Source organism: Alexandromys fortis, unplaced genomic scaffold, assembly GCF_014885135.2.
Source record: "Alexandromys fortis isolate MF-2015 unplaced genomic scaffold, M_Fortis_MF-2015_v1.1 scaffold_3, whole genome shotgun sequence".
NCBI lineage: Eukaryota > Metazoa > Chordata > Mammalia > Rodentia > Cricetidae > Alexandromys > Alexandromys fortis.
This window is the reverse complement of record NW_026067909.1, coordinates 13,275,969-13,296,889: the sequence shown is the minus strand read 5'-3', so window position 1 is coordinate 13,296,889 and position 20,921 is coordinate 13,275,969. Positions and strand designations below refer to the sequence as shown.

General features: G+C 51.0%; 1 protein-coding gene across 1 annotated transcript; it reads left to right on the top strand.

Annotated features, from left to right (window-relative positions):
* Positions 1 to 9,744: 9,744 nt before the first annotated feature.
* On the top strand, positions 9,745 to 14,808 carry Smim38 (small integral membrane protein 38). The gene is made up of 3 exons (XM_050137153.1): positions 9,745 to 9,857; positions 10,877 to 10,953; positions 11,270 to 14,808. Exon 3 carries the CDS (start codon positions 11,846 to 11,848, stop codon positions 11,999 to 12,001), a length of 156 nt encoding a protein of 51 aa, XP_049993110.1. The 5' UTR covers positions 9,745 to 9,857; positions 10,877 to 10,953; positions 11,270 to 11,845; the 3' UTR covers positions 12,002 to 14,808.
* Positions 14,809 to 20,921: the final 6,113 nt, after the last annotated feature.

Sequence of the window (20,921 nt, the reverse complement as noted above, 5' to 3'; positions counted from 1 at the left end):
GAGAGAGAGAGAGAGAGAGAGAGAGAGAGAGAGAGAGAGAGAAAGTGTTAAGGCAAACTACTTAAGAGGATGCTGCCATTTTGAGTCAGCACCTTAAAGAGATCAGAGGAAGTAGATCAAGTGGATTCTAGCTGTGCCCACACGTGACCAGTACTCAGAGCTTGATTGTGCATTCTAATTCACCTTCATCAGAGAGTTGATCACACACAAAGGCTCCGCCTGTTGAGCTTCTGATCTTGGTGAAGTTGTATTTAACAGTCTCATGCCAGCAGTGGTGGCACATGCCTTTAACCTCAGCACTTGGGAGGCAGAAGCAAGGCCAGCTTGGTCTACATAGTGAGTTCCAGGACAGCCACGGCTACATAGAGAAACCCTGTCTCAAAAGGCCAAAGAATAAAACTAAGCACAATAAAAAAAAAACAACTTCAGTCTTTAAACTTAAAACAAAATTATATTTTATTTATTTATTTGCTTGTTGGTTTGTTTTGGGGTTTTCAAGACAGGGTTTCTTTGTGTGTTGGTTGTCCTATCTGTAGACCAGGCTGACCTTGAACTCACAGAGACCCTCCTGCCTCTGTCTCCTGAGTGCTGGGATTAAAGGTGTATGTACCACTACTGCCCAGCATTTTATTTAAGATTGAATTTATGTGTGTCTGTGTGGGGATGTGCACACTTACATGTGAGAGTACCTTTAGAGGCCAGAAGAGGGCATCAGATCCCCAGGGCTGGAGTTACAGGATGTTGTGAGCTGCTTGCTGTGGGTGCTGGGAACAGAACTTGGGTCCTCTAGAATTGCAATATTCACCCTTAACCAATGAGTCATCTCTCCAGCCCTCCTTCTTTTCCTTTTCCTACTTCTTCTAATTTGTATGTAGCCCAGGCTGGTCTAGAACTTAACATGTAGCTAAGGATGATCTTGAACTTCTGGCCTTCCTGCCTCCACCTAACCCAGTGCTGGGATTCCAGCCTGGGTCACCATACCTGGTATTATTAGGTGCTGGGGGATCAGATCCCAGACGTTGTGCATACTATGGCCACCCCCTAGCTCTGCCTCTGGTCTTAAAGTGACTCTTCTTTGCCATGGGGCTGAGGGAAGGTGACACTGGGTGTGTGGGAGATCCACACTGAGCTGCCCAGGGCTAAGTCCTGAAGAAGAATGGGGGAGACAGAAAGGGCTGTGTGGTTTCTCAGGGACCAGGCAGGGAGCCTGCCCTGGCCATTGGGATGCTGAGAAGAGCTCACTTTGGGCCTTGGCCCTTGGGCCTGGCAGCTGCTGGGGGCTGACTGCCTGTGGTCCTGGGGTTGGCACAACAAAGGCTGGCGGCCAGCAGCAGGGTGGGTGGGTGTGCCGAGGGGCAGCATCCATCACTGCCAGCAGTCCTGTGGCCCTGCCAAGTGGTGGTGGAAGTGGGCCCAGGTGCCAAGGTGCCTGGTAACTGGATTGCTATGTGAAAAATGACAGGGGTATCCACAGCCAAACCTCCGCCTTCATCTTGGGATTCTGGAGTCAGGCGGGTGGCGGCTGGAGCCAGGCTGTTTGTGCAGGGCGGCTGTGGGAAGGTGCCCTGGGACGGGACAGATTACAGCCAAGGGTATTACCCGCTGGGTGCAGGGGCAAGGGAGAGGTTAACAACCCCAGACAACAGAAAGCACAGCTGCTGGCCCTCCTGGGCTCGAGGACGGTGGCTCTGGGCACAGAGGGTGGGGCCAGTACCTGCTGGGTGCCGGGCGATGGTGCCAGTTGCACAATTGGGGTGGCATTACTAGGGCACACAGCACTTGGTTCCAAGGTATTTTAGAGGCACATGATAATGTTTTCTTGTTCGAATCAGAAGATTTTAAACTATGTAGCTTGTTTGGGAGCATGCTTTGTCCTGCATGCACATACCCTGGGATTCTGTCCCAGACCTGCATGGACCAGGCATGATGGTACACACCTGTCGTCCCAGCACTGGTGAGGTGGAGGCAGGAGGATCAGGAATTCATAGTCATGTCTCAAAAGTGAGGGTGTCATAAGGCTGTCCCACTCCCTGAGGGTGTTTTGATGTGGATAAGGGATATTTTCTTCAGTGGTGTGGCTTCTGATAGGTGGTCCAGGCACATACAAGGTGGATACAAGGTGCCTGGGGTGAACATGGTCAAGATATATAATATATGAAAACTCCATAACAAAGGCCGTAATATATGATTAATATATACTAATTCAAGACTGCTAGTTTGCAGACCTGCTCAAACGTTTATGCCAGATTCAGTGATGGCCCTGCAAAAATTCATGCCCACCCAGAAACTCCATAACTTGGAAAAAGGGTCTTGATCGATGTAATTGGCGAGGCCACATGCAGTAGGGTGGGCCATGATCCAATGGCTCTGTCTCTTAGAAGAATGCCATAGGAAGAGACACAAAGCCATGCAAGGCCTGTAATGTCACAGTGATGTGACCACAAGCCAAGAAGCCCCAGAGCTCCCAGGCCCTGGAAGAGGCAGGAAGGACAGCCTTCAGGGCCTTTTGGGGAGAGCAACCCTGCCTGCACCTTGAGCTTAGATGTGTGGCCACTCCATGCAAGCCATCTAGGCTGAGGCAGCCATTCAGAGTGGAAGGGGAGCTTGCCTCTCGTCTAAGATGGATGTGGTGCTTAACATTTAATTTATTGTTCTTTTCCTGTTTGTTTTGTTCTGTTTTTCGAGACAGGGTTTCTCTGTGTATCTCTGGTTGTCCTGGATCTAGTTCCGTAGACCAGGCTGGCCTCGAACTCAGAGATCCACCCGCCTCTGCCTCTTGAGTGTTGGAATTAAAGCTATGTGCCACCAACACTGGCTCTTTTTACTTTTAGATGGTCTCACTATGTGGTCCTGGATGTCCTTAACTTGTTATGTAGACCAGGCTGTCCTTTTATTCAAAGATATGTGTGCCTCTGCCTCATGCTGGAATTAAAAACATATTGTTTCCAGGAGGAGGGTGAGACTCACCCCCCACCCTGCCAGTCCCATGCTGGGCAGTGGTGTGAGGGAAGTTGTCCTCACTCAAGGGACCTTAGCACCTTGTTGGTGTGAGGGTGTGGGAAAGGGGCAAGCCTGGGTCAGAATCTCAATTCTGGTTGGCTATGGATGCTCATGCCTGTATTACCAGCACTTGGGAGGGTAAGGCAGGAGGAATGCCATGAGTTTGGGGCTAGCCTGAGCTATGGAGCAAAATGAAGCATTCTTGGTTCTGGTTCCTGCTCTGCTGTTTTTTGGAGAAGTGACCTTGAGGGGGTCAAGACCTTTGTCAGCCTCTTTCACCCAATCTGTTAGATATTCCAACCCTGATTTCTGCTTTTGAGGGTGCCTCTTGTTTCTGTGTCCCCTAGAATGTAGCTCAGAGCAGGGCTTTGGGGAGAGGGAATGGTCAGGGTGTTGGAGAGCCCCGTCTCTGTTTCCATGTGTCTGTCACCCATTATCTCTGCCTCCATACATCTGTCACCCATCAGCCTAGTTGACTGCTTCCTGTGCATCATAGCACAGGCCTTCAGCAGGGGAGCGGGGACATTGCAAAGGAGGCCACTCCAGCCGGCTGCAGTGAGCCCTCTCTGCACCAGTGTGGTGGGTCAGGGTAGCTGCCATCCTCCAGGAGTCCCTGCAGTTCAAGGTCTGTCCTGTTGGTTTTTTGTCCTCAAGGTCTGCTCAGCATGGCAGTCATCCTAAACTGAACTCCAGGAGGCTATTCTTGCCTCAGTTACCTGGGAGTTCTTTCCCTGCTGGCCATGCGACAAGGCACCGTGAGAACCCAGCAAGCAGCAGGGCTAAGGGTTGTTCTGCGTGGATGTGGGTGGCTGTAAAGGTTCCCAGGCAGGGACCTCTCTGTGGGTCACAATCACTTGTCCTGCCATCCCAGGGCTATCAAGGAGGGGGCTGACACGTGTTCCCAGGAAAACACGCAGACACCGCCTGGGGAGGCACCCGGACCTGTGTGTTACCACATTCAGCCATAGGCAGAGACGGGGTACAGACATGACCGTGACCCTCCTTTCAAGAGGAGGAAACTGAGGCCCAGAGGCAGGGAGATTAGTAGGCTGGTGGTAGCCCAGAACTGCTTTCGTCCCTGCTGGGCCCCACATTCCTGCCTCTAGGTGGAACCTGTGATCCCCAGGACAGGCCGCATTCCCAGAAAGCCCTGAGCTCTTGTTTTTCTGTTTGGCAGATCTGTCAGACAGAATCAGCCTGGAATACTGAGGTTCCTTCCATCCATCTGCCCAAAGAAGTAGGGGCTCTCCATGTGCCACCCCAATGTTATCTGCAGTCCCTCTTGCAAACTCTTAGGCTTCTCCAGCTGGGGAGTAGTGTTCTTACTTGGGGTCAGGATCCCTCCAGACCCCAGACAGTGCTTCTGGCTCTCCCTGCCTCAGTTTCCCTATAGAGAAATGGGGGAGCCCTAGCCAATTTCCTTACAACTGAGCCCAGAGGGCTCCCTGGGAGAGATGTGTGACTTTGTGGGCAGTTTCAGGGTTTCTTGGTGACCTTGAGTCACAGGAGGCTAGGAAAGATCCTCAGATCATCCTGAGGAGAGGTCAGTAAGTACTTGATCCCTCCAAGTCCCTCTGTGAGCAAAGTCCCCAATTTGTCCCTGCCTTCTGAACACAGGTGAAGGGTGCAGTATCCCTGGGGACAGCCTTAGGGGCTTGAGGTAGACAATGAAATGGGCCAGGATGGAAACTATGCTGGGTGACCCTGGGCTACAGGGCTTCTTGGGGCCTTGGCTTCCTCATTCAGAGTAGCAAGGGTAAGACTGGTTAGGGACATGATTCAAGAAGCTACATCTTCCCAGCATCTTAGCCCAAGTTCAAGAGTTGTGCTCTTTGCGACCCTTACTGTAAGGTCAGTGATAAGAGTGAGGCCTTCGTGGGTGCAGACAGTCTGAGGTGTAGTTAGCAGAAAGGGAAAATCGCGTTTGTTTATGTTTCTGCTGTGTGATGCCATCGTACACAGAGTTCAGTGATTCAGCTGTCACAAGGTAGCTTGTCACACAAGTTCCCTCATTCTGCCCCCTTGCTACTAAGCTTGGCCCGCAGCAGGGCCTATGTGCTGTCCCTGTGGCTTTACCTGTTCTAGAACATTCTATCAGTGTCTCCTGCAGAGGTAGCCTTGTGCATGGCTCCCATCACCTGCCACCAAGTGTTTACTGTCTGCGCCGGCAGCCTGTGTGCCTGTGTCTCGCCTGTTGCTCAAGATCACATGAGCCTTGTGTCCGTTCCAGGCTGTCTGACTAGGAACAGAGCAGAACTCGGTTTCTCATCTCCCACGTAACCAACCATCAAGTTGTATCCAGATGAGCGGCTGTGAGTGAAGCCACCGTGGACACTCGCGCCAGGTCTGTGTGGACTTGGCTGTGCTTTCTGTCTCATCCACTCTGATGCTGGTCACATTTCTCCATGGCTGTGGCAGTATACCTGATGTAAGGGCTGCGGCACAGAGACCATGTCTCAGAGGCAGGGTAGCCTCTGAGGACACAGAAAGGGCCCTTCACCCTTCATGAAGGCCTTTGGGCACAGCGGGTACGGGTAATACCCTAACAGCTGAGAAGGGGGAAACAGATGACAAGAGGGAGGGAAGAAGTGTGTGTGGGGGAATTGGGGGTTAGGGGAGGGAGTTAGGGGAGTGGGAGCTGGAAGAGTGGGAAGAGGCCTGGAGCCTTCAAAGGAGGCAGGAGAAGAAGAGGAGAAGGAGAGAGGAGGGGGAAGGGGGGACCGAGGAGGCCGAGTCTTCAAAGGCTCCTCTAGAGAGGCACAAGCCACTCTGTCTCTTGAAAAACGGTCTTGTCTGCATGTGAAAGCTAGTCTGGGTTCATTGATAAAAACAGGTATTGTTTTAGGATTGAATGTGTTAATGAGTCCCAGCCCTGGACCGCTAGCAATTGCGGGGGGGGGGCGGGGGGGTTATAGGCCCTTTCTCACTTCCTTACTGCCTCTCAAGGTACAGTTAGGTGGCCACTCCAAACCAGCCACCTCTAGCAGGCCTGGGAGGGGGGAGGATTCTCCCTCCTAACCCTTAATAGTGGTTGGCACTCCTGGTTCCTGCTGCCCAGATAAAGGCATGCGAGAGTCACACATGTGCCTAGACTTTCCAACGCCTTGCCTCCCCTTAGGGATGACGTCCACTCTCTGCAGAAATATCCGTGAAAACATGACTTCGTCTACACTTAGGTGCCATTGGTCCATTAGCTCCTCTGATGTATAGTTCCACGTGGGGCTCACTGTCCCTTCCCACTCTGGGACTGTCAGTTGAGACAAGAAATACCAAGGGAGGCCGTTAGGAATTCTGACAAGAGAGGCTGAATAAATTACGCTCCTCTGCACGCCCTAATCCGGTGTTGTGCTGGCTTCTGGGACATGGCTAATTTATTTGGAATTTCATTCTGGGCTGACAGCGGCCTGCAGGCTGTTTGATCACCAGGCAGAGTTACACACTGGCTTTCATTGGCTGCAAGACGGCCTCCTCGGGCTTGGCCTGCAGCGGCCTTTTCAGAGGGCTGCCCCTCCTTGGGACACAAGCCCCTCGCTGACCCAGCCCTCCACCTCCCCACTTGTCCTGCCAGCGGCAGCGGTGTTAATCTGCCTTTGTGGTGCAGGAAGAAAGATTTATTTTCTCCTGTCTGGGGGTCTCAAGCACTGAGGGGGCAATCCTCTTTGAAAAGCACGTTCTGTTGATTTCAGGGGCTGGACTTTTTTCTTTTTCTTTTTTTCAAGACAGGGTCTCATGTAGCTTAGAATGCCAATTTACTAGATAGCCTCGGTTGGTCTCGAACTCCTGATTCTCCTGCCTCAGCCTCCCTGCTGCGGGACTTTATACATGCACACTGCTACCATGTCTGTCCCTGCCTCCATTCATGTATATATGTGTGCGTGTAGTTCTGCATGTGTGGGCGTGTGTGTGTGTGTGTGCATGTGTAGGTTTGCATGTATGGGCACGTGTGTGTATATGTGTGTGTGTGTGGAATTTTGTATGTGTATGTGTGTTTATGTGTGCGTGTGGAGGATCATCTTCTGTCCCTCTTCTTTATCTTATTCAATGAGGCAGGTCTTTCAGTCAAACTGAGCTCAAACTACAGGGCTAGGGATTTGCCTTCCAAGCTGGGGGTGCATACAGACTGCCATACCCACCCTACAGTGTACCTCCTGCTTGTGAGGCAGGTGCTTTAGCCGCTCAGCCAGATCCTTTTGTTTTTCAGTACCGGGCCCTGTTTGATAGTGTAGCTCACGTTGGCCTTGAACTTGAGCCCTTGTTTTTTTTTTTTTTATTTTATTGAGAATAAGAAAAAAAAGTTTCCGCCTCCTCCCAGCTTGAGCCCTTGTTTTATAGGCTCACATGCACTACCAGGCCCCTTGCGGCTGTGTGTTTGAGGGTGGGGTTCTCAGGGAAGAATTGGGCTGACTACAGACTTTCTCTGAGAGTATCCCCAGGGTTACCGAGGCTTCCTCACCCTTTGGAGCTCCTTCTTGGCAGAAGTAACTGACCGTTACTTTTGTAATCCCCACACTTCTGCAGGGATGTGCTCATTCTCTCTCTTTCTCATGCTTAACTCTTTCATCTCTGTCAGCACGAGTGTCTGATTTTTGTAAAAAGATAAAAGTAACCACTGGGGGCTGGGAAGATGACTCAACCATTGAGAGCTTTGGCTATTCCTGAGTTAGTTCCTAGCTTCCACATGGTGGCTCACAACCGTTTGTAACTCCAGTTTCGGGAGAGCTGACACCCTCTTCTGGCCTTTGCCGACACTGTCCACATGCAATGCACAGACGCATATGCAGGCAAAAACACCCGTGAATATAGTATAAAATAAATGTTCAGAAAAATAGAAGTGCCGGGCATTGTGTCGCACACCTTTAATCCCAGCACTGGGGAGGTAGAGGCTGGAGGATCTCTGTGAGTTTGAGGCCAGCCTGGTCTACAGAGTGAGTTTCAGGACAGCCAGGGTTACACAGAGAAACCCTGTCTAGAATAACCAAAGAAGAAAAAGATGATGAGGAGGAGGAGAAGAAATAAAAGTAGCAATTGTTACTAAGGCTGGGGACCCTTCTTACTCTTAGCGCTTGCAGCTGGAGGCTACACAGTTGGCAGAATCTGATCTAAGAAGTGTGGGCTTCCTGTAACTTGCCCTAGAGACCCCAGCTTATGTGGCACCTGGAGACCCTGGAGAGCTCCTGAGAGAGAAACACGGAGAGTTTAGAGGTTGTGAGTGCAGGGAGGAAAAGGAAAAGTCGCTCTGGGCTGGGCAGAGCTGGCCACACAAGTGTGAGGACCCAAGTGCCATCCCTAGAACCTGAGAAAAGTCAAGTATGGTGACAGACTCTGTGACCCCAGCACTGGGGAGGTGGAGACCAGCAGATCACCACTCCAGATCAGAGAAGAATCTTATCTCAAAGAGAGAAAAAAGTGGCTGGTGTCTGAGGAACGACACCTGAGGTTGACTTCTGGCCTTCACACACATACACACATACAGGCACGCACTCACATGACGCTCCCCCCCAAGCATTCTAAACCAGTCAGAAGCAGGCATGCACCTTAACTATGCCTCCACCTCAAGGTCGAGTCCACGCAGTCCAGTGGGGCCTTAGTGATGTCTGGGTGTGCCACCCCTGTGAAGCATGTCCAGTACCGCATTGCTTGCCGCCAGGAATGGTGGCTGTGCACTTTATGAGCAAGGAAGTGACACATGGACACAGACCTGCTTGCTGAGGGCTCTGAGCAGGCACTTGAGTGGGTCCTTGGGCTCATTCCCAGCACTGTCACCAGTAGGGACAACAGACCCCAGTGGGGACCAGTTTTCCATTGGAAAGAGCTGCCCCCTCCCAAACTTTTCACCCCTGCTGTTCCCCACCAGCCAGGGTTTTTACTTGATAAACACCAGGGAATAGTGGACAAGAAACCTGTCCCTTGTCACTTCAGTGCTTGAACATACACGTAGGAAGTCACCATGGATCCTTCAAGACTTAAAGCTAACCAGAGTCTCCAAATCTGACCCCTGTCACAAGTGACAGGAGCCTCCATGGCTGAGCTCTGAATATCATAGCAGACACTATTTGCGTCTCTGGGTTTGTCATGTTGCCTTGGGCCATGTCCTATAGCAAGTGGTTCGGGATGTGATGGTCCAAGAGGAAATCGGAAAGCAGGAGGATGGGGATGGCGGAAGCCATAAAAGGATTGGCTTTGGGCACAAGCCCCTTTCCTCAATGGCAGGATATTCTAGTGGCTGTGTACCATTTAGTTAGTCCAGGGCACCCGGGCTCATCCATTGCATGGTCAAGGTTTGGTGAATGTCTGCCCAGGGGACAGCTCCTTAGCTCTGGTAATGAGGCTGGGGGGCCCTAAAGGACCAGGAAGAACACAGACTGTGCTCACCATTGCTGACAGTTGTGGGTGACTTGGAGTCTCTCTTGCCACAGCGGGGGCACCCACGTGTCTTCCAGGCAGAGGAGCTGTATCTGTGCTCTTCCCATCATTTCATGTTTTCTCCCGTGCCTCCTCCATCCTCAGGTCCAGCACCCCACCCACATCCTCTCTTAGGAGCAGTGTGGTGCTGTCCAGGGGAGGAGGGTCACACACTTCCTCCCTTGAAGGATACTCAGACCTTGTGCTTGCTGACTCTCGGAGGCAGTGAACAGGAGAGGTCAGGCCTCCTTGACCCCACAGTCTCCTGTGTCTAGGTGCCATGTGACCTGGGACAATATTGACTTGGCCTATCTGATGGTGTGCTTGACAAACACAGTTTTGTTCCGGGCCACCTTGGCTCCACCAGTCTGGTGGGCCTGAGCTGGTGGCCACACTCAGGGCAGACAGCTCGGGCTTTCAAGAAAGCCAGCCTTACCGGAGATGTGGCCTCCCAGGTGAGTGAGTGGCTGGCTGAGCCCTTGGCTTCCTCCCTTCCCAATAGCATGGTGGTGTCCATCTGGGGACCATCACCCCAGACTCACGTGGGTTTCTTTACTAAGGGAGCAGGACCTTCCAGGACATTCCAGAAACCCTTGACGAGCAAATGCTTGGGCCTGGCTCTGAATTTCTAGGCCCTCACTTAAATTTGGAGTGAGAAAAATAAATCTGGAGCTTGTTCCGAGAGTATTGTCCCCAGAGTGCTGGGTTGGGTGGCCTGGCAAGATGCCCCGTAAGTTGCAGAGCGGGAGATAACCTCGGTGAGTCCAGGGATGTACCAGCTGCCGGATGAGAGGTGGAGGGTGGACACCGGTAACTTAAGTGCACCTGGCACACTTCAGGTCAGTGTTGTGAAACCCACAGACTGGCACCAACCTCGTTCTTCACTTCCTACCCTCAGGTGTGCTGCCTGCCAGTCCTTTGTGTTTGCATTATTAGGAACCTTCTAGAAAGACTGTACAGGCTGAACACTCACATTGCCACCCAGGCGAGTTCAGCGAGAGGTGACAGGTGATGGAGCACACAGGCTCTCCATGTGGAAGGGCCACCTGGCATCTCTCACAGCTTGTTGGACTGGCTCCTGGGGAGACAGCTTGGGTTGGAAGTCCCGTACCCTGTGGCCCAACACTCTGACCCTCATTTCCCTGCACTGTGCTCCCAGCTGCAGGTGATGCGCTGCTTTGTGGGACACAAGTTGGTATTAGGGGTAGGAGACAGCAAGCCAGCTGTCTCTCACCCAAGGAGACTTAGTTATCAGGAACCAGAGTGGATAGGGTCTGTGTGTGTGTGTGTATGTGTGTGCGCGCTCGTGCACGCGTACATGTGGGGGGAACGCATGAATGCAACGAGCACACGTGTATGGCAGACAGACATAATTGGACAGGTGCTGTTTTTCTGGAAAATTCTGGAGGTGCATCTCCAGGGTGTCTGCTCTGCGCTGCTGAGCCCATTTAAGGATACTCTCTTTGTCTTTCAGATCAGGGGGCTCTGACCTCATTTCCCAGCAAGGAGCCTGAGTTCTAAGGGAGCAAGCATCCTCTCTACCATCACTCAGTGAGTCCCGGGCTAATAGGCCTGTAGGCTTGTGCGGGTGGCTGGGGGTGCCGGTAGGGGTTCCTTTCTCAGAAACCTCTGTGGGGCTGGGGTGGGTGGTGTTCAGCCCACCTCCAGAGGGAAGAGATTACCCCTCCTCCCAGGTTCCAGACCCTTTCTGGGGCGGTCTGTGTTGACCACCCCCATGCTGCCACAGGCTGGAGCTGCCTTGGGGACTCTGCGCACAGCCTGTGTGCTAATTGAGCCATGTCTGGGGTCACCTCTGGGCTCCAGCCGACTGTTTCCCCTCTCTGTGCCTCTCTTCTCTTTTCAATAGTACAGTCTCCCTGCCGCCCTCCCTGCTGGGCCGGGCCTCCCTGCAAGCCTCGTGGCCCCCGCTCGGTGCGGGCCTGCTGCTGCTGCTGCTGCACAGCCCGCCCAGCCTTGGACTGCGCCGGCCTCCAGAAGTGATAGCTAATTGGGGAGAGAAAGAGCCCGATTGTCTGCGGCAGCCGGAAAGGCCCGGAGGAGGCGGCGGCTTCGCCCTGCAGCTGCCACCGCCGGAGATGTTTGGGGATTACGTCAGCCTGGCGGGCAGGGGCCGCGGGGACAGCGCGGGAGGCGGGCTCCCGCAGGCCTCCCGCCGCCAGGGCCTCTGGACAATGCTGCCATTGTCGGTGCACGGAGTGCTTAGCTCCCCATGAATGGTGCACGGGCCTCTTGACCAAGGAGGCCGCCTGTAGCCCCAACTGTCCCCTCACAGGCAGGGAGGCCCTGTGCGGTGGGAAGGACTGTTTGTAGACTGCACGGGTCTGTCCCTCAGAAGGGGCCACTGACAGAAAAAGCAGAACTGAGCACAGGCCCCAGAGAGGTTGCTGCTGCTCCAGCCTGTGTGGTTGCCTCCTGCCTCAGCATGGCTTCCTGGCTTGGGGACACCCTTGGCCCTGACCCACTAATGGTGCTCTTGGTTGTCATCCTCCTGGTGCGCTTCATCCTGTGGTCCTGTCTGGGGACCTATATGGACTACAGGCTGGCCCGGCGTTATCCTGACAAACCCAAGGAAGAGTAAGCGTGAGGACCAGTGGAGACCAACCCAGGAGGTTTTGTACTGTGACTGTATCATCCCTCTGTCCATTGGGTACCACAGATGCCTTCATACAAGACACTTTTGCTCCCCTGCCATGCCTCTCCAGCGCTGCCACCGTGAGCTCTTTAGCCTGGGTTAACCTCCCTAGGCCTTTACTAGTCAGGCAGGGATACAATACTTAGTCCTACCCACTGTGCAGAAACCAGAGCACAGACGAAACAACAGGGTCAGAGAAGCCCCAGAAGCTGCTTAGATTAGTGAGGATTGTCCCACTTGGGCTGTCAAAGCAACCCTTATTACCAGGTGCTCGCCCCATGGCAGTGTATGCCCCAGGAAATGCCTGGCCTTTCCCTAGCGCTATTTTTTGTTAATAAGAGCCAGAGTTGTGTGGGAGGCCATGTCCCACACATGGCCATTACTCCCAAGGCCAGTGCTGTCTGGAACCTCTGCTGCCCCAACCAGTCACTGGATGCAGGCAGAGAGCTGCTTCAGTTTCCCAGAGCAGATCTTAGTGACACGTCTCGAGATGGCCTCATGAGATAGAATCGAAGCCTCCTTGGCCCCGAAACAACTCCTTACCCATCGGGTCCCAGTTTCCCACCCTGGTTTGTCATAAGAATGAACCTACGGGAATGGTGACGCAGCTTTCGCGAGACTGTGCTGGTTTTAAAGCTCAAAGTCCCTCACTCTAGGAAGCCCAGGTGGCCTCGGAGAGGAGTACTTCCAGTTTACACACTTGTGAATACGTGTTTGCCCATGTGTGCGAGAGACCCGAGGCTGTGACAAGACAGGAGATGGGGCATCTGCCAGCCTTATGCGACTCCCCAGTTCAGTGGTGGTATTCAGCGATCCCCTGTTTTCTCCTTGAGCCAGATCGCATAGCAATGTGTCTGTGCTCAGTGTTCGAGGCTGCAGCGTGGCAATTCTGCGACTTGGCAAGGACTGGCTCCGGTTTTGCCCTCTTTAGCGCAGGTTTAGGGCTTCATTGCTGCAGGAAGGCTGCAGCTGCTCCGGGGGACTTTGCGTGACATCCATGTACAGAGAGACAGTACGCTAGAGATGGGGAGCAGTGCCCTCGGGAAGCCTGAGTTTTGCATCTCATAATCCAGAACGATGTCATAGTGTCTTGGCCTCCTGATGGTTGCTGCCGTAAATACCATGACGGAAGCAGCATGAGGACTCAGCTCACAGCTCCAGGTAAGCCCGTCATGGCTGAGCCGTCACTGGGAGGAGTGCGAGGCAGCCACTCCCATTATGCCTGGAGTTGGAAGTGGACGAGCAGCACATGTCCCTCGTGGCCTCTGCCGCTGGCCTGGGCTGCTCATTTCAGTGATGGCTTTTTGGGGACTGGTTTGGGTATTTGGGTGTCTCTGCCTGGATACTAGCACCCATCCCCCAAAAAGGTTCCAGCCAGAATGTTCCCAGAAGAGACAGATGTGCCCCTCTGCTCATGGCTGGTAGTCCTGATACAGGCAGTAGCCACACAGAGGGCAGTGAATGGTTGGAAATGGCAGCCGGTGTGGGGGATTTTGTTACGGGAATCTGTGTGTTAGATGCCTCATCCCTCATACGCTCAGCACCTGAATTTGGAGGCAGGATCTTTTTTTTTTTTCAGAGGTATAAATATATAATGTAATATTATAAATTTATCCTAAAATTGTATCAATACACAAAATGTCTTAAACAGAGGTACAAACATGCATGCATACAATATTACAAAATAACTTTGCATAGGTGTACAAATATTATAAACAAAAATAACAAATATAATTTTAACTTGTATCAATATATAATAAACTATACTAGTATAAATTGTCCATAAATCATAGCTCACAAGTATTCACGCTATTACACACTATTATTATTAGTGTGAATAAGTTCACAGTAAATTACCCTATTATCCCATTCAATCTTCCTTTTTTTTTAATTTATTAAAGGTTTCTGTCTCTTCCCCACCGCCGCCTCCCCTTTCCCTCCCCCTCCCCCAATCAAGTCCCCCTCCCTTGTCAGCCCAAAGAGCAATCAGGGTTCTCTGCCCTGTGGGAAGTCCAAGGACCACCCACCTCCATCCAGGTTTAGTAAGGTGAGCATCCAAACTGCCTAGGCTCCCACAAAGCCAATACGTGCAGTAGGATCAAAAACCCATTGCCATTGTTCTTGAGTTCTCAGTAGTCCTCATTGTCCGCTATGTTCAGTGAGACCGGTTTTAACCCAGGCATTTTCAGACCCAGGCCAGCTGGCCTTGGTGAGTTCCCGATAGAACATCCCCATGGAGGCAGGATCTTGAATGAGATGAAGAAGGTAAATGAGATCACATGATCCCTAACCACAGTGACTGGTGCTCTCAGATAAAGAAGAGAGACATTAGGACACAGCCTGTGTCAGATGTGGTCTGCAAACCACAGAGAGAGGCCTTGGGAGAAGCCAGCCCTGTGACACTTCCACCGTGGACTTCTGGCCTCCAGCAGGTGAGGTAAAGCAACCTGCAGCTTAAGCCTCCCACCTGTGGTGCTCTGAGCTGATTAATAGAAGAACAATGGAGTCATTAACCCAACAAAGAGTCACCTAGTGTGCCCAGCCCAGGGTCTCCTGACTCAGTACAGCACTGACCCACAGCTGCCTTGGGTCTGGGAGTCACGGTCAGTGGGCAGAAGTTCTGGAAGCAGAGAGTAGTCCTTCTAGGGGCATGTGACTATGGACCACTAAAAATGTGGCCAGTGCAAACTTTGATGCATGGTTAGTGTGACCGCAAAGGCAACATATCCAAAATGTCTTCGTGTGGGCTTGCAGGAAAATGGTGGCAGTTTTGGAAACATTGCAATAAAATACAAAAGTTAATTTTCCTGCTTCTTTTAGTGAGTTTCCATGTGATTACCAGAAAAATTAGCTGGATGTTTGCAGTTTGCATGTTTGTTTATAATGGACAATTGTGTTTGGAGAATGGTCTACGGCAGCCATAGTTTCTGTTTTGAATGAGTTTCTTAAGGGAGGAGGGAGAGAGGAAGGGAGAGAGGGAGGGAGGAAGGGAGGGAGGGAGGGAGGGAGGGAAGGAGGGAGGGAGGGGACAAACGTCGAATCAGGCACTGCTGACTGGGGAAGTCCCATCAAGGTTCCCTGCTGGAGTTCCCTGTGAAGAGTCCCCGCACAGTAGGTGTCCCCTCAGGTGAGGCTTTCAGTAGAAGAACAAATAGCAGGAGGTGAGGGGGTCATGAGGTCAGGCCCTTACATCACCCAGCAGAAATCCCCAGGCTGGGGAGCTGAGGCATCAGCTGGAGTTCAGGGTGGAGCTTTCTGTCTAGGCTGAACTTCCAACCTCTCCTTCCCACCTTGGGGCTTTTCACATCCTGGGATAGACAACGGTAATTTTTGTTGGGAATGGCCACCTTCCAGCAGCTCTCAAGGGGCTCCAAGTCTTTACTTTTGGGTTATTTTGCTGTTCGTGTCTCTCCAGGTCACAAAGTTGATGGGGGGCAGTCTGTCCCCAGACCTTGGAAGACACTCTAAGACAAACATAGGTCTGAAATGGGGGAACTCAAGCTACGTACAATTTACTAATATAATGTCCACTTCAGGCCCTCACAGTGTGTACAGTGGTAGGGACTGTGTAACAGGAACACAGAGAGGAGCACTGTGAGTTCCAGGACAGCCATGGCTACATAAAAAAAAAAAACCCTGTCTCGAAAAAAATAAAGCCCAGGTCCTTGCCTAGGGATGGTGCTGCCTACATTCCCACTTCAATTGACCTAATGGAGACATGCCCTCTCTGATATGGCCAGAGGTTTGTTTCCATGGTGATTCTAGATTCTGTCAAGTTTATAATCAATATTAATTATCATAAGTCTACTCCTTGTCAACTTGATACTCAAATGTGTGACTTTCAACCATGCCTCCACCCCACTGTCCCCACGGGCTCACAAGCATCTCATAATGCAAGGGCAATAGTCCCGTTTCAAATGCCCCTTCCTCTTTAACAGATGCCCTCCCCCTTTGTTTCCTGAGACAAGGTTTCTCTGTGTAGCTTTGGAGCCTCTTCTGGCACTTGCTCCGTAGACCAGGCTGGCCTCAAACTCAGAGATCTGCCTGTCTCTGCCTTCCAAGTGCTGGGATTAAAGGTGTGCACCACTACACCTGGCTTAGATGATCTTTAACAGGTCCAAGTTTAAGTACCAAGTCTCTTCTGGGACTGCGGCTACGCCTTTATTCTGAGCCCTATACTGTCCAACCAAGTTACTTCCTTATATACACAATGACCCAAGGTAAACATTCCTATCCTGGAAAGGAAGGGTTGGGAACAGAAGGAAGGCCAGACAAAAGCAATATGAAAGCACATTGGGGCAAACGAAAAATTCTTCAGTTTCATGTCCAGCAAATGGAGCTCATATTGGAACCATCTGGGCTCCAAAGACTTGAATAACACCCCCCCCCCCCCCCCCCCCCCCCCCCCCCCCCCCCCCCCCCCCCCCCCCCCCCCCCCCCCCCCCCCCCGCCTTCATCTCTGCCACCTGCAGCATACACAGGCTCTCTCTTGGGCCGGTTCAGCTCCATACCCACAGCTTTCCTTAGCAGATATCTCAAGGTCTTGACATCTCCAACATTCTGGGGTCTCCACTGAAACAGGCTTCACTTCACGGCTTCATGCAGTGGCCTTTTGGGGCCTTGCTGAGGGAATCCAACCTTGCCACACATTGCCTTGCGAAGTGACTCTCTGGAATATGATGCAAGACTCAATAACCTCTTCAATCTAGTATCCTTCATTCCTGCGAGACAGTGTCATGGGGATGCTGCTGCTAAGTCCCTCTGCTATCTTAGGATGGAGCCTGGCCATTGCTGGACTTTGTGTGGCAGTCCTTGGGAAACATGTCCCTTGTGCGTGGGGTTTTGAGCAGGGAACCACCTCCTTGGCTTTCTCAGTCTCTGCAGTCTCTTTCCCTTCAGCTGCCTTTGCCTTTTCACAGGTTGGAGTCTTACCCTCAGGTCACCTTTCCTGCTTTCCTAGTAATATATGTAAGGTTGCAGAACATTTGCTTAAATATGTAAACTTGTGTTATATTTGTTTAATTAGGTAAAGATGTGTTGCTGTTTTACTTTGCCTGCTTAAAGTACCTAACTGGTCTAATAAAAAGCTGAATGGTCAATAGTGAGGGAGTAAATATAGGTGTAAATATGTAAACTTGTGTTATATTTGTTTAATTAGGTAAAGATGTGTTGCTGTTTTACTTTGCCTGCTTAAAGTACCTAACTGGTCTAATAAAAAGCTGAATGGTCAATAGTGAGGGAGTAAATATAGGTGGGCAGGAAGAGTAAGTAAGAAGAGGAATTTAGGCTCCAGGAAGAAAGAAAAAGAAATGCCAGGGGGATGCCAGCGACCAGCCAGGAAGACATGGAGGAAGCAGCAAAGAAAGAAAGGTAAACAGCCCCAAGGCAAAAATCGTAGATGAATAGAACGGTTAAATTAAGTTAAAAGAGCTAGTGGGATAAGCCTAAGCTAAAACCATGCATTCATAATTAATAAATCTCTGTGTCTTTATTTGGGAGCTTGTTGGCAGACCAAAGTTCCAACTACAGTGTAATGTTTCTCTTTAATGGTGCTAATCTCTTTAACTATCACAGTTGTAACCCGAACTGTGGCTGCAATCTTTTCCTCACCAATCTGTATATTTTCCCATCTTAATGCTTTGCTTGTTGCTCTCTCACTGTCGACCTGGATAAGAGCAGTGAACGGTAACCATGCCACAGCCTGAATGCTATCCTGTCTAGAGATTTCTTCCACTAAACTAATTAGTGCATTATTTTTTAATTAAGCCTGACACGTTTTCAGGACATGGGAAGAATGCAGTTAAATGTCAGACTGATGGCCCCTCCTCCAGTTCCTGATAGAGTCCTTGTCCCCTCTCAAACCTCAAAGCTGAACCGGCAGGGTTTGCATTTCTCTTGGCATTCTGGTCTTCCAAGGTCCCATCAGTCTGGCTGATAAAGTCCTACTGTAGCATTCTAGAGTTTTTATAGCTCGAAGTTTCAATTTCTCCCTCATACCTCCTGCAATCTGGTACCAAGAGACCAAAAACCATATGCCATGTTTGTCACAGTAGTGAACCCACTCCTGCCTGGTACCAATTTTTGTTTACTTTTCTTGCTGTAACAAAATGATCAACAAAAGCAACTTAGGGAAAGAAAGGTCTATTCTGGCTACAGTTTCATGGCGTAATGTATCGTGGTAGAGATGGCATGGCTATCTTGAGGTGACTGGCCACCTTGCATCCACATACAGAAGGCAGAAAAAAATAAATGCTGGTATTCAGCTTTGCTTGCTTTCTCTCTTTTTTTATTCACTGAAGGACCACATTTCATGGAATGGTGCCCCCCCCCGCCCCACACACACAAAGGGAAGAAATCAGAAGTGAGGTGGGAGCATCAGGAAGGAAAATTGTTTATAGCTGGCTGGATGACTTTTCTTGGAAAATGGAATAAAAGCAAACAAACATGAATTCAAATGACAATAACATTTTTATCAAGTAGGCAGACCCAACTCAATCTAGACAAACCATATACACAACATCCTAGTCTCCCTTCAGTGATTATAATGAAATACTTGAAACTGAGGACTTTATGAAGAAAAGAGGCTTATTTAGTGAACCACTACTGAAGTCCCAGAGCACAGTATTGGCATCTGATTAGCTCTGGTGGTTGTCATAGAGGAGGCATTGCAATGGCAGGAATATACGGGGAGGAGATCCCATGTAAGCAGGAACTGACCAGAGGGGTGGGGCCAGCCTTGTTCTTTGATCAACTTCTCTTGGGAACTACCTGGGTATAGTGATATTTTGTTTACGATCTAACAAATAAAGCTTGCCTGAAGATCAGAGTGGGAAGCTAGGCACACCAACCGGCCAAGCCGTACAAGCCAGGCAGTGGTGACACACACCTTTAGTCCCAGCAGCCTCACTAGTTAGCCACACTAGTTAGGGAACAGCGGTGGTGGTACACACCTTTACCCAGCACTAGAGAGGAATGTAAGGCTGGATGAGACAGGAACTTGCTTTCTTTTCAGCCCAAAGATTTCAAAGAGGTAAGAGCTCTCTAGTGGCTTGGTTGCTTTGCTTCTCTGATCTTTCAGCTTGAACCCCAATATCTATCTCTGGGTTTTTATTATTTATGTTACAACTGGGCTCCTTTGGGAAACTGTTAATCTCATTGGAGGGGCTCCCAATGGCCTAATACTTTCCCACTAGAGCCCTCCTCTTAAAGGTCCCACAATGTGCCAATCATTTCATACTGGGGACCAAATACGTGAATCCTGAGGGGGCACACTTACTGCCTCAAACCGTAGTTAGAGGAGGCATTAAAAACCCTATTTATTACATTTATAGTGTGTGTGTGTGTGTGTGTGTGTGTGTGTGTGTGTGTGGTGTGTAGACCAGAGAACATCTTGCTGGAGTTGATTCTCTCCTTCCGTCTCCTAGGTCCTAGTGATTGAACTCAGGTCTTCAGGCTTGGTAGCAGGTGCCTTTACCTGCTGAACCCTCTTTCTGGCCCAGTGATCTTTTTTATGAGTCACAAAGAACCACAAGGGAAGAAAACCAGGTGGTAGAAAGTAGTGAGCCTTTGGAGCTGTGGCAGCCACTGAGGGCATGGAGGCAGGGTGTGCAGGGTTTCTTCTGGTCTGTTTTAGGGGCCATCACCAAGGCTAGCGTGGATGTTACTGAACTCAGCACTGGTAGGAAGTCACTGCCTGGAATCTCAGCCCTGCTTGGGCCCCAGAATGCAGGCCTCTTCCCTGCCTGGCCTCCAGTGCTGGTCCTGGAGATGAGTCACAGGTTCTAAAAATAAAGCAGAGAGAGCTTCGAAACTGTGTGCTTCCTTTTTAAGCCAGCTGCGCCTGCCTAGGAGTCCCCGGCAGCTGCCAGCAGCCATGGGGGGCTCTTCTCCCCCATTAGCAAACAACAGCATGTGACTGGCCCCTGAGCAGCCTCAGCCCACTGCACTGGGAAGCTGGGATGGTCTCTGCCCACAGTGGCTTCATACTGAATGGGGAAGGAAAATCAATGTGGGTAAATGTGGGTGAATGGTTACCATATGGATGGAGTCTTGGGCTGTACAAAGGCAGCAGGGTGCCAGGGAAGCTTGCCCAGGGAGGGAGGGAAAGGACTTGGGGTTCTGAGAGGCAGATGGGTGAGGACTGATCCTCCTTGTCAAATATGCAGGGTAAGCAAGGCCTTGGAGCCCGAAAACTGGTAGACTAGTTCAGGGTATGAGCCTCAAGCAGGGCATCTCAGATCTCCCCTGGCAATGCTGGTCATCTGGGCAGAGTCCTGGCCACCCTGACCCCTGGCTTTGACGCTCTGAAACTGAGGCTCAGAAACACAGCCAGCCAGCTCTCCAGTGGCTCCATCTGCTTCCCAGGATTTGGGAATGCTGGACCCAGTGCTGTAGACTAGAGACGGCAGAGATGCATGATGCCGAGGCAGATGGATCCATATTGTGAGGGTTTGGGTGCTTTCCTAGGACTTTGAACTTCAGTGCACAGGTGTAAGGGAGCTCTCAGGGCCGTAGGAACTGGAAAGCAAGGGATGAGTGCTTTTAGGTCTGCATTGAGAATGACCACCGGGAACTGTGGGGGTGACTGGCTGATGAGTGGACCAAGCAGATATTAGGGGCCCGGGCTACTGCAGTGATGGGAGAGAAAGAATCAGGGATCTGAGGAGCTCCAGGGAGAGGATTTGAGTAGATGTCCCTCAGATTCAGGAAAGAACCCTGAAATAATTACAGGGGACACACAGAGAGTGTGAGAGGTTGGAGGGAAGGAAGGGGAAGAGAAGAAGGGAGGGGAAGGAAGAGGAGACAGGAAAAGGAAGAAGGAGAGGAAGAAGGAGGTCAAGGTGAAAAGAGGAAGAGAAGAAAGAAG